Raw genomic sequence first — 13,474 nt, forward strand, 5'->3', positions numbered from 1 at the left:
GGTTGCAAGATAAGATTGAAGATATCTTACAGAAGGTAGAACAAAAAATTTCAAAAAATGAAAAATATGGGTAGGAGATGATAAGAAAATTACACACATGCACACAAATACTATAAACATATCTTCTAGGAAAGGAGAACAAAGAGTACAAATGGAAGAAATCAAAGACATATGCTTCCAGGACTCAAGAACATGAACTGCCAGATGGAAGCATTGAGTCCAGCACAATGATGAAGAGACCAAAACCAAGGTATGTGATTCTGAACATCTAGAATGCTAGGGACACTGGGAGGGCCTCCAGGTCCACAGAAGAAATAGAGGGCAGGTCAGAGCTTGGGCCGTGAGCGCGGCACTGGACTCGCAGGAGCAACATTGGAAGCCAGAGGAGATGGCAGAGTGATGCTTCGACACTCTGCGGGGAAACGGTTCCTGACCTGGAACTCAACATTCAACCACACTGTCAGCAGAGTATACGGGATGAAGTACAGACATTGCCACATGTGTGAGATTTCAAATGTTTACTTCCCATGTGCCCTTTTCTCAGGAGGATTCATCAAACAGGAGAGTCACTGGAGAAGTGTGAAGGGAATACTTGGGATGACAGCTATGCAATGGGCCTAGAGAATAACCAGTTCATCCATGGAACAAAAGGAAGGGAGACAACTCTCAGGAAAAAAAGAAAGTGACAACAAAACACGTAAAGGATGTATTTTGCTCAGGCAGTAATTAGTGATAGGTACGTGGAAAAGAGCAGAGAAAAACAAGGGGAAAAATAAAGGTAGAGGAAGGCCATGAGAGAGCCCAGGGTGAGGGCTGCACTTATCTGTTGCTGGCCTCCTCCCCAGCCTGGCTGCCAAGCTCTTTCCTGGATTCTATGAGGAACGTCGGTGTCTTTCCTATAGAGCTCTCCTTTTAATTACAGTTAGTCAGAATACATTTATCTCACCTGCTAGAAAAAAGAAATATCTAATAAAAAAAAGTAGTATCTGGGGTAGGACACAAAGAGTTGCAAAACAAAGGAAACGTCACACCGTACAGCACACGGCTTAGCAGTGAGTAATGCGGACTTGACCCAGCAAGGGCAGAAAACTCACTGAACCGCCGAGAACACTACAGCCACATCGCCAAGGACTGAGGCAGGGAAAAATATGCTGCTTGGGTGAACAGGTGGGCAGGGATGGTAGTAGTAAGAGAAGAGCTAAGTAGTTTTCCTTGAAAAGTAAAAAAATGGCATTAAACAAAAAAAAGTCAAGAAACAGCTACATACTTATTTAGATGTGTAAGTAAAATATCAGAAAATTAAAATTTGAGAATGGTTATCCGTAGGAACAGATTTAGGAGCAGAAGGGGGTAGGTATAAACAGTACTATTTTGCGAGCTTTCCTTTGATTAAAAAAGCATAATTAAAACAGCAAGATCCATTCAAATGTGCCCACTGTGTGTCAGGCACTCCTTAGAAACTTCTCTCAACAACTATCTACGATAGGTTTTGTTGTTACTTACTGCTGCTGCTGAGTCACTTCAGTCGTGTCCGACCCTGTGCGACCCCATAGACGGCAGCCCACCAGGCTCCCCCGTCCCTAGGATTCTCAAGGCAAGAACACTGGAGTGGGTTGCCATTTCCTTCTCCAATGCATGAAAATGAGAAGTGAAAGTGAAGTCGCTCAGTCATGTCCGACTCGTAGCGACCCAATAGACTGCAGCCTACCAGGCTCCTCCGTCCATGGGATTTTCCAGGCAAGAGTACTGGAGTGGGGTGCCATTGCCTTCTCTAGTTGTTACCTACTACTTGTTACCATAATGACAATACCAATCTCCTAGAACTGTTGTGTTGCGGTTCATGGGGTTGCAAAGAGTCGGACACGACTGAGCGACTGAACTGAACTGAACTGAGGACTGTTGTGTGGCACAAAGTTAAATTGTTGTGTGGCACAAAGTTAAATTCAATAGATGTTAGTTCTTACTATCCTCATTGAAAAGGACAATGGGAGAGAAAAAAAACAAACATGAATATAGGGCTGAGAAACAAGCAGTTCCATCTGATTTAAGAATATGCACAATGAGCCAAGCATTGCTAAGTTGGCAGCCAGATGAGAAAGGAATGTGAATGCCACTACTTTAGATTATGGACAGGCAGCTGTGGTGAAAACTATCATAATAGTTTAGGTTAAGTATCAGATGTAAATATTTTAGGCTTTGTGGATTACATGGTCTCTGTTGTAACTGCTCAATTTTGCCACTGAAGCAGGAGAGCAGCCATAGATATGTAAATAAATGAGAGAGATTCTGTAATAAAACTATATTTACAAAACAAGCAGTGGGTTAATTTGGCCTACAGGCCATCGCTTGCTGACCTCTGATCTAACTGATCTGCTTTCTGAGAAATCTGTATGCAGGTCAAGAAGCAACAGCTAGAACCAGAAAGAACAACAAACTGGTTCCAAATTGGGAAAGGAGTATGTAAAGGCTGTATATTGTCATCCTGCTTATTTAACTTATATGCAGAGTACATCATGTGAAATGCCAGGCTGGATGAAGCACAAGCTGGAATCAAGATTACTGGGAGAAATACCAATAACCTCAGATATGCCAGATGATACCACCCTTATGCCAGAAAGCAAAGAGGAACTGAAGAGCCTCTTGATGAACATGAAAGAGGAGAGTGAAAAAGTTGGCTTAAAACTCGACATTCAAAAAACAAAGATCATGGCATTCAGTCCCATCACTTCATGGCAAACAGATGGGGAAACAATGGAAACAGTGACAGACTTTATTTTCTTGGGCTCCAAAATCACTGCAGATGGTGACTTGCAGCCATGAAATTAAAAGATGCTTGCTCCTTGGAAGAAAAGCTATGACCAACATAGACAGCATATTAAAAAGCAGAGTCATTACTTTGCCAACAAAGGTCCATCTAGGTCAAAGCTATAGTTGTTCCAGTAGTCATGTACGGATGTGAGAGCTGGACTATAAAGAAAGCTGAGCACTGAAGAATTGATGCTTTTGAACTGTGGTGTTGGAAAGGACTCTTGAGCAGTCCCTTAGACTGCAAGGTGATCAAATAAGTCAATCCTAAGGAAATCAGTCCTGAATATTCATTGGAAGGACTGATGCTGAAGCTTCAATATTTTGGCCACCTGATGTGAAGAACTGACTTACTGGAAAAGACCCTGATGCTGGCAAAGATGCAGGCAGGAGGAGAAGGGGATGACAGAGGATGAGATGGTTGGATGGCATCTCCGACTCAATGGACATGGGTTTGGGTGAACTCTGGGAGTTGGTGATGGACAGAGAAGCCTGGCGTGCTGCCAGGCTTGGGGTTGCAAAGAGTTGGACATGACTGAACAACTGAACTGAACTGAATTGATCTAAGTGAAAGGTAAAGAAACCCAGAAAAGGCAAGAGCCCTGAGAATCAAAGGACAGAATGAATGTAGGAATGCTGCAGAGAGGACAGGTAAAGGGGGTGAGGAATCTCTTTTTACACACACACACCCTCCCAGGTTCTCTTCCAGTTACTGTCTTATTTCTGTCTTCTTGTGGTCAAACTCGTCATTTTCATTTCCTCATCTATAATTCATTCCTCAGCCTGTCTCCTGGCTAATCATTTGCCAAAACTGATTCTAACAAAGCCACCAATAACCTCTTACCTGTCAAGATCAAATGACTCTTGATTCATAGTGTCCTCTTCTTTCTTCTTGGTTTCTATTCTTCCCTAAAACTATTTAATCATTTAAAATACTCACTCTTTAATCATTTAAAATACTCATTCTACAGTCTTTTTCAGAGTAAGTCCTCAAGGTGCTAATCCTCCTATTGCTCTTCCTTCAAAGACCTTCACATGATTTTACAACTTTTTTTTTCAAATCATAAACACATCTCCAGGGAGAACTGTTTTTTCTCCAGTAGGGCTTCCCTTGTGGCTCAGCTGGTAAAGAATTTGCCTGCAATGCAGGAGACCTGGGTTCGATCCTTGGGGTCAGAAGATCGCCTGGAGAAGAGAAAGGCTACCCACTCCAGTATCCTGGCCTGGAGAATGTTGGACACGACTGAGGGACTTTCACTTTTACTTTTCCCCTGGGTTGCGGAGGAGTTTCTACAGAGCCATTACATTAGCTTCTGGAGGATGCACCATGGGCTTCGTGGCTTCAGCTTCAGTGTTTACACTGTTTGGTTAGGAATGGGCAGGGTTGAGCCACGTGGTGCAGGAAGTGGGCTTCCACGTTTCACAAGAGACGTTAAGGTTTCTTTATATGTAAAAAGTAGGTGGAAACAAGGAATAGAATTGTTTTTGTCGTCCTCTCACGGAGAGGGTAGACCTTCCACACTCCCTGCTTTACTCAAGAGATTTCAGTTCAGTCTTGTCTCCTGTTCTTGTGTGACCTTTAAAATCCCAGCCCCTGGAATCTAGCTCAAGAGTTGGCAAAATGGTTGGCTGCGTGTTTCTGAGTTAAGAATGGTTTTTTATATTTTAAATGGTTTATGTATTATGCTATGATGCCAGAGTTTAGTAGTTATGACAAAAACCATAATTACCTATAAAATGTAAAATATTTATTATATATGGCCCTTTGCTGGAAAAGTTTGCTGACCCTTGGCCTAGCTTCTAGGGCCTATATTCCATCAAAATCTCTAGGCTTCAATGGCAAAAGGTATCTTTCAAACCTTAACTGACATGCACGTACATGTGTGTAAGACACTGTAGGCCATGACTTATATGTGCTCATGTAAGAGACATTGTACTTCCTTCTTGAGTCTCTTTATTCTCGTGGCTTCTGTGACATCCTTTTTCCTGTACCTTTTCTCTTACTTGCCTCTTCCTTCTCATTTTCCTTTCCTGGTGCCGTTTCCACTGCCTCTAGTAGTTGGTCCTTTCTGGGGGTCTGGTCCTTTTCCCCTAATGGATATACTTTCCTGAAGCTCGGGCTTCTTCAAGTGTGGTTACTGACCTAGATTGTAATCAATTAGGTAATATTAAAACTGCAAGTTCTTGATCTTGAATCCAGATCTACGAAATCAGAATCTCTGTAGGTGGGGACCAGGAAACAGAATTTTAAAACAAGTTCTCCAGGTTTACTTTTGTATAACAAAACTCAAATTTGTCAACTATTGCCCTAGCAATCTCCCTCATTCTCACCATTTTAAAGATCACTGATATGTTTATAACTAAAAATTGTATTTTCAACTCTGTCCTCTCTCCTGAACTCCAGATTCTTACAGGAATTGTCTATAGGTACCTTCACCTAAATCTCACAGGCATAAACATGCACAAGAGAAGTTCTTCCCAAATCTACTATTCTGTTTCAATTATCAGTACCACCTTTTACCCTGAAGCCCCAGTCAGAAACCTGGGATCATTCTCAACTCTTCTGTTTCCTTTATTCTGGTATCTAAATACTGCTGTTTCCACCTTTGAAATATCTTTGCATGGATTGCATCCTCTCTATTCCCAGCCACTGGCCTTGTTCTGCATCTCATCTTGACATCTCCAGGACTGTCACAGGAGACTTCTAACAGCAAGATGCCCATACCTTTTCAAATCCACACTCCACAGAGTTTTCTTTCTAAATGCAAAATTTATGATCTCTCACTTGGATTTCAGCCACACTGCACAACTCCAGAGGTACCAGTACTTAGAATACATAGTCACCTAACTGGTATCTCCACTGTTCTCATCATAGCCAGGAGGATCTGATCATATTACTCTCCTTCAGTGGCTTCCCTGTATCTGTAGAATAAAGTCTCAGATGAGGCCTGCCTGCCTGCCGTCCCACTGCCAACCTCTAACCTACCATCTGGCCTTCCCACCTCCACCCTCCCATTTTGTGGTCCAGCTTCTTTCTTTTCTAGAGGTGCTCTATTTGGAGCAAATTTCTCTTTTTCTTCAAAACTCAGTAACGGTGTCTCTCCTCTGTGGAGATATGCCCAAGTCGTCGAGGAAGAGCTGACCATCCCCTACTTCAGGCCGACTCTGATCTCATGCCAGTTTAGGTTTATTATTCCACTTTCGACTAGTCTTTGAGTAACTTTTGCTGACTCTTTTAGCCTGTAGACCTGGCACAGAATAGGCTACTTGGTAGATGTTCCTAAAATTGAAATGGGCCCAAATGAGTCCAGGGAGACACTACAGCTGGAGCCTGAGTACCTAGAAGTACAAAGGCCTCAATCAGAAGGAGTAGAAAAATCAGAAGAAGAAATGGTTTATGGGGGACAGGGAGAGATGGGGGAGGGAGAGATGATGGTTTCTGCCACAAACATGCCAATTTGAGGACTGTGACAGAATATCCAGGTGGAGAGGTCCAAGTGGGAACCTGGAAATACAGGTGCAAGATTTAGGGAGAGATCAAGCAGGACGAAGAGTTAGAGATATGTAGAGTATACAGAGTCTGAAGCCAAAACAGCTGATGAAATAAACAAGGGAGAATAATAACCCAAAAGTAGAATGCAAAGAACAACACCCTGGGAAATCATAAAGCAAGGGGAAGAAAAGACAGGATGACAAGAGAAAAAAGTTGCAAAGGAAAAAGATAAGCACCAGGTGAATGCAATGTGAGGAAAGCTAAGGGAAAACAGTTTCAAGAAGAAATGGGATTAAATTATCTAAGAATGTCTAGGGGTACCTGAATTAAAAACAGTACACTACTAGAAAAAAAAACAAAAAGTACACTAAAGAAAGTTTGTCTCCCCTGAGCTGTAATGTTAAAAGTCCAAACATTAAACTCTCTTGGGGCGCTCCATGTACACATCCAGCATCAGGAACCACAGGGCACTCATAAGGGAAATCACGTGCTCTCTGACTCACAGAGACAGCCATTCAGAACAGTAGAGAGAAAACAAAGTCAGGATAAATAAAATCTGATCTGAGGTATACCTGAAATTGGACCCAGCTGCACCATTTTACCTAGCCACGGGAGAGGTTCTGGGCCAGGCTCAAAGAGAGACATCATGAGGTTTGACTTCTTCTTGCTGTCAGCTTGAGAGTAGAGCATCCCATGCCATTCAGGCCTAGATGGGGAGAAGACAACGGTCAGAACAACTTTAAGCCTGGGACTGTCAAGTTAAATAACTCTACCCTGTGTTTTTCTCTCAAGAGTCACGGTTTTCAGCTTTGAAATTAGGTGCATTATTTTATTATTATTATTATTATTTTTTGCATTATTTTTATTAAAGCCAAATCCTAAACCTACAAATGCACACTACTGCCCCCTAATATTAGCATTCCTTGGAGATATGTATTACTATTTAGTTATATAGATATGGAAATAAAAAACAGTCTTATAAGAGAAAAAGAGAATCACAAGGGCAGCAGAAAGCTGCAGGCATGGTGAGGAGTAAGAACCATGACCTATTGGTCTCTTCAGCCACCTCTGAATCATTCACAGAAATACCACACAGAGAAGCCCTTCTAACGTAGTCTGCAAAGCCATCACCCAGCTCTGTTCACACTTCTCAAAGGGCATCAGGTGATTCCTGTATTCAGAGTCAGTACAAGTAACTTGAGTACCAAAATCTAGCACACCGATACCTAATAAGAATTGCATTTGTCTTTCTGGATCAGCTAACTTTAACTCAAGCAGAGATGGAGCCATGCTTCCTCTAGGTATTCTTAACAACTCTTGATCTTCTCTACCCTTGTTGATGGCCAGAGGATGACCAGTCACCTCTTCCCTAATAAACAGGTATTCTCAAAAAGGAAGCAGGCGGTTCTGCAGATTTTCAGACTATATCCAAAGTCAAAGCTAGAAGGGTATTCCTTATAGAGAAGGAATATAGCACAGTGGTTATGAGCATGGGCTATAGAGTCACAACGTATGGATAAAAATCCTGACTCTTTCATTCAATATCTGTGTGACCTTGAGCAAGTATCATGACTTGCTCTCTAAGTCTCAGTTTCCTCATCTAAGGCAACAGAAGGTAATACTGATACCTCTTGGATAGTGTTATGAGGGATTAAATGAATTGACATATGTAAAGTGCCTAGAGGAGTAAATGGCACATGGTAAAATGTTCAATATTACCAGCATCTTTTTTCATTTTATAGCTGAGGAGTCTATGCATACTGCCTAAGATCCTATAACAAGTTGGCAGCAGTGCTTTAACTGACTCAAGGTTTCCTAGAGGACAGAAAAGAGGAAAACTGAGAAGAGATATAATATAAAGGCAATATAAGTATCTACTGTACAGCACAGGGAACTCTGCTTAATGTTATGAGGCAGCCTGGATGGGAGCGGAGTTTGGGGGAGAATGGATACATGTATATGTATGGCTGAGTTCCCCTGTTGTTCACCTGAAACTATCACAACATTGTTAATCAGCTTACTCCAATACAAACTAAAAAGTTAAAAAAAAAATCAATGTAAAAAATACTTTATTAGGGAGGCAACATATGTATATACCTATGAGTGATTCATATTGATGAATTATCCTCCAATTAAAAATAAATAAAAAATGCTCATCATCATCTAAAAAATAAAGGCAATATAATTAAAAGACTCACTCTGTACATATTCTAGTGGATGCTTTTTTTTTTTCTTTCAGAAAAATCTGGGAAATACTTCAGTTTGTAAATTCTCCCTTTCACTCAACAAAAGGTAAAAAAGTTTCTTACCCTAACTGAACTATCGCCACCATTCCTTCCACTTTTAGGCTGCCATGAAGCAGGACACAGAAGTTGGGTATTTTGCCTGCAATCTGATTGGCTGAATTTTCATCTTCGTTGTCATCAGTTATACCAGTACCCACCTCATCACCTTCTGTGAAAAGAGAGAGAAAACCAGTCAGACTGATATTAGCTAGAAAAAGCCCAAGCCCCAATTGCACTCTTGGCTGCTTCTAACCTTGGAAGGAGTGTACACAGAATTATAAAGGAACATTATAACAAGGAAGAAAAACTCATATTCTGGTTTTCCTATGTCCACATAAAAATCAGTTTTCACATGTTATATGAATTCCATTTATAGGAAACATCCAGAATAAGCAAATCTATACAGGTAGAAAGGATGTCAGTAGTTACCTGAAGCTAAGAGAGATGGGAGGTTAGGGATTGATAGCTAAAAGGTTTCTTTTTGAGGTAGTGAAAATTCTAAAATTCTGATTAAAAAACTGTGGTTATGATTGCATAACTCTGTAAATACACTAAATACTACTGAATTGTACACTTTTAATGAGTGAAGTGTATGGTTTATGAATTATATTTCAGCAAAACTGTTACATGAAAGATCAGCTTTCCATAGTTTCTACTAGAACACTAAGCTAGATGCTCTCTGGGAATTTTAGGCACCACTGAAACAGAAATAGAGGTTCAGAGATGTCAAGAGTGTTCTCAACTGACAGCCTTCAGGCAGCAAGTGGATGGGATACCCCAAAGAACAGTGACTACTCCATAAGCCTCTTGACCTGCTTCTCCAACTCCAGGTTCTCGCATATACTCTGCCGACAGATGAATGCATCTCCCTCCAAGTAACTTCCTTCTGGAACTATCTGTTTACTCAAGCTGATTCAAAGACTTTCTAATTCAATAGGAAGAATCTGCCTGGCTTGATATTCAATAGCCCTTACAACATGGCTCCATTTTGCCTTCCCATACTTTCCTTTCCACTGTTCTCCTATATGAACTCTTTATTTTGCCCACTTTCTTTCCTTTTTTTACTTTTTTATATTGGTGTGCAGAGTTCCCCCAGGACCTTAGAAATAAGGGAAACCTGGTTGTTATCCAATATCAAGAACAATAAGGTAAAGTATAAACACAATGATCACAACCAGTCATCTGTGAGAACATAAGATTTTGTCTATGTGATGGACGATTATGGAATACCCAAAATGCCAACTGAAATAACCGTGAGTAAATGGAATATGATCATAACTCAGTAGGGGGAAACCTGATTGACTGTATACATTTCTTGGAGAAAGCTGGTGAACATAAAGGAGATGGTCAGCCTAAAACAGAGAAAAGAGAAGTTTAAAGTGCTAGAGACTAACATTCTCCAGAGAGATGCTGAATTCAGGAGCTGTAACTATAGTTACTGGAGAAGTATATTCTGAAGTAATGTGGCCTCACAAGGCCTGGATCCATTCATTCATTCAACAGTATTTACTGAGTATGTGCTATGTGCTAAGTGCCGGTAGAGAACAGGTGCAGTGTCTCCTGCTATAAAGCTACATTCCACATTCATCAGGCAACCTTCCAAGAGCTAATTTGTTTCCCCAGCATGATCCCACAGGGAAAGACAGAGCCCAGGAACAGGAACTAAGAGCGCATTCTCATCTCTAGAGAGGACTTCCACTGTAAGTTAACAAAGCAGCACATAATAAATATGTGTCAAATGCCCTCCACAGTTATAAAGCAGCAGAATTAGTTTTTAATATATTAGGCAACATTCAATTTTTAAAAAAATCCAATCCAGTAAATACTCCTTTCCCAAAAACTCTTCAAAATGGGCTATTCTACTATCCAACATTTAAGAATAACTTTAGGTAATAAGATACTTCATATGTATCACTGGAATAAGAAGAGAACTCACCTTTGTTAAGTGCTATAGGTAGGACCAGATGTCTGGACAGAACTGGGGGACTTGAAATATCTGCTATATCAATAAATCCCACTATTTCCAAATCTGAAAAGAAGGAATCAACATAGAATTAATTTGTTACAAACAATAAATGCTGGAGATGACGTGGAAAGAAGGAAACCCTACTACATTGTTGGTGGGAATGTAAATTGGTACAGCCACTATGGAGAACAGTATGGAAGTTCCTCAAAAACTAAAAACAGAGCTAGCACATGACCCAGAAACCCCAATCCTGGGCATATATCTGGAGAAAACCACAATTTGAAAGGCTGCATGCACCGTGATGTTCACTGCAGCACTACTTAGACAGGACATGGAAATGTCCATTGACAGAGGAATGGATAAAGATGATGTGGTACATAAATGCAATGGAATATTACTCAGCCATAAAAGGAATGGAATAATGCCATCTGTAGCAATATGGATGGGCTTAGAGGCTGTTACACAGAGTGAAGTAAGTCAGAAAGAGAAAGACAAACATCACAGAATGTTGCTCATATGTGGAATCTAGAAAAATGTCATAGATGAATTTACTTGCAAGCAGACAGTAACAGATGTACTAAACACACGTATGGTTACAAAGCGGGAGCTGGGGTGGGATGGGCTGGGGGACTGGGATTGACACACACAGACACTGAGACTGTACGCAAACCACAGAACTAGTGAGAGGCCGCTGTATAGCATAGGGAACTGTATCAGTGCTCCGTGGTGACCTCAATGGAGAGGAAACACAAAACCACGGAGTGTGTGTGTGTGTGTGTGTGTGTGTGTGTGTATCTGATTCACTGTGCTGTAAAGCGGAAACTAACACAGCATCATAAAGCAATTACACTCCAGTAAAAACTAAAAGATGAGTTAATTCGTCTTATGGGAAAGTACATTATTTTCTATGTACTAGATTTCATAAACACTATGTCTTTAGTTGGGGAATTAAAATATGATGACTAGGAAGGTTATTAGAAGTTTTTCTGAATGACTCTAGCACTTTGCATTTCAAGTAACTAAGAAAATAAGGATATCTGTCTATTTAATGGACTTAAGTTTTATGACAAACCAGCTAAATTTTTATGAGGTGAGGTCCCCAGCCAAGGCAAAAGCTTAATGGCTGTCTGTCTGTATAGTATAGGGATGTTCTGGTCACCAGGGGGCGTCATACACAAATATTTCCACAACAACTGAAAGCAGCCTGTATTTGGACAGTAGGCTATTGCATTAAAAATGTTTTCCCTGAAAGAAAGAAACACATTTTCTACAAAACCAGGATTGCAGTCTACATATGACAATGATTTCCTTGCTTTATAGAAACTGTATTAAAGACCAAAAGTATTTTTTGAAAATTTAAAATTAGTAAAAAAGAAAAAAGTTGAAACCCAAAGTACACTCTAAAAGTTTCTTTCTGATTACATAGATACTAGTATAAAAATTTAGAAAACACTAAAAACTGTAAAGAAGAAAAACATAGTCACTCATTATTTTTCATTGGAAGAAGCCTTCATATTTTACTCATTCTCAAAACAATTTTTTAAAAAAAAGTCAGGATCATGGTGAGTATACCATACTTCTTATACTGAATAATCAGGAAACCTGATTCTCTGGACTTTTAGTGTCATTACCTTCTTTAGCTGATTAACAAATGAATTAGTTTAAGCGGTTATATATATTTTTTCATTTGAGTAGAAAAAGGCTAGTTTTAAAGTGGTTTAAATATAAGCTTTAACAAAAATCCTGGACTAAAAGTTTATATAACTTAGTCCATTAAATAAAAGACAATTATCCTTATTTTCTTAGTGACTTAAAATGCAAAGTATTAGAGTCATTCAGAGAAATTTCCAATAATCTCAGTCATCATATTTGATTTCCCCACCTAAACACTGTGCCTGTGAAATCTGATACATAGAAAGTGCTTCTTGGAAGAAAAGATCTATTCAAAGTTACTCATCCAAAAAAAGATGGGAGTCTAACTGGTTTGAAGGCAACAAAACATTTGGCACATTGCTGTCTAGTTGCAATGAAAGAGATGGATGTCAAAAAAAAAAAAAAAAAGAGATGGATGCCCTACTTCCAGACATCCGGGAACAGAAAATAAAGGCCCAGAAAATAAAAGAGCTTGTGCACAGCCTTTCCCTCAAAAACTCCTTAAAATCTATACATTTAAGAATGAAATGAATCTCTAGTTGTATTTAATTTTAATCATTTGGTGACTGAACAGCTACCTGGTGAATGTCTACTGAGCATGAGACACTATGCCAGGCACAGAGGGAGAAACGGTGACTAAAATAGTTGATGGTTCAACATGTACCCACCACTCAAGGAGTCCATCTGCCAATATGAGACAATTCTCTTCTCTAGTACCCTAGTTACTTTAGATTCTCGGCTTTGCCAATCTAACCTAAGTATAGCACTGGTAACATGAGCCAGGTAGAAGTCATATACATTGCTTTCTTTTAGTGATAATACAAGCAGCAGGATGAGAGGGGTACGGTATATCAGAGCTGAGACCTGAGAGACCATTATTTCACCTAGATTCCACTCACCCAGCCAATAAGAACTAGAGGAAGTGACTTGTCCAGGGTCACAAGGAAGACGCACACAGACAAGTCTAGAAGCTAGCTCTTCATACATGACCTTAATAATGATGCTAGTCAGTCTTACTATCTCTGTTAAAGAACTACCTCAAGGATTTCAATGCTAGTGAATTTCACTCTGGTTTCCAACTCTAGTAATTTGTGGTTATAATCATCTAGGATTGGAGATTAACTCAGGACCTCACTATGGAAGACCACTTATCTGCCAACCCTTAGGCAATGCACCCTCCCATCCAAAGTATACTGAGTATATATTTCTCTTCAGCTCTCCTGGAGAGAGGAGAGGAAAATCAGGAGTTAGAAGAAAGTAAGGATAACAGAA

The 13,474-nt window shown here is 40.0% G+C and overlaps 1 protein-coding gene across 2 annotated transcripts in view; it reads right to left on the reverse strand.

Moving 5' to 3' along the window:
* INTS14 (integrator complex subunit 14) overlaps positions 1 to 13,474 on the reverse strand; it is a 32,147-nt gene that overhangs the window by 6,825 nt on the left and 11,848 nt on the right. For both annotated transcript variants that reach the window (XM_070468648.1, XM_020870843.2), the window contains 3 exons: positions 10,520 to 10,612; positions 8,608 to 8,752; positions 6,871 to 7,004 (listed from right to left, as the gene is read on the reverse strand). In XM_070468648.1, coding sequence (XP_070324749.1) covers positions 6,871 to 7,004; positions 8,608 to 8,752; positions 10,520 to 10,612 — 372 coding nt within the window. The remainder of the gene's footprint in view (positions 1 to 6,870; positions 7,005 to 8,607; positions 8,753 to 10,519; positions 10,613 to 13,474) is intronic.

The sequence above is a fragment of the Odocoileus virginianus genome, chromosome 6 (assembly GCF_023699985.2).
Source record: "Odocoileus virginianus isolate 20LAN1187 ecotype Illinois chromosome 6, Ovbor_1.2, whole genome shotgun sequence".
NCBI classification, from domain to species: domain Eukaryota; kingdom Metazoa; phylum Chordata; class Mammalia; order Artiodactyla; family Cervidae; genus Odocoileus; species Odocoileus virginianus.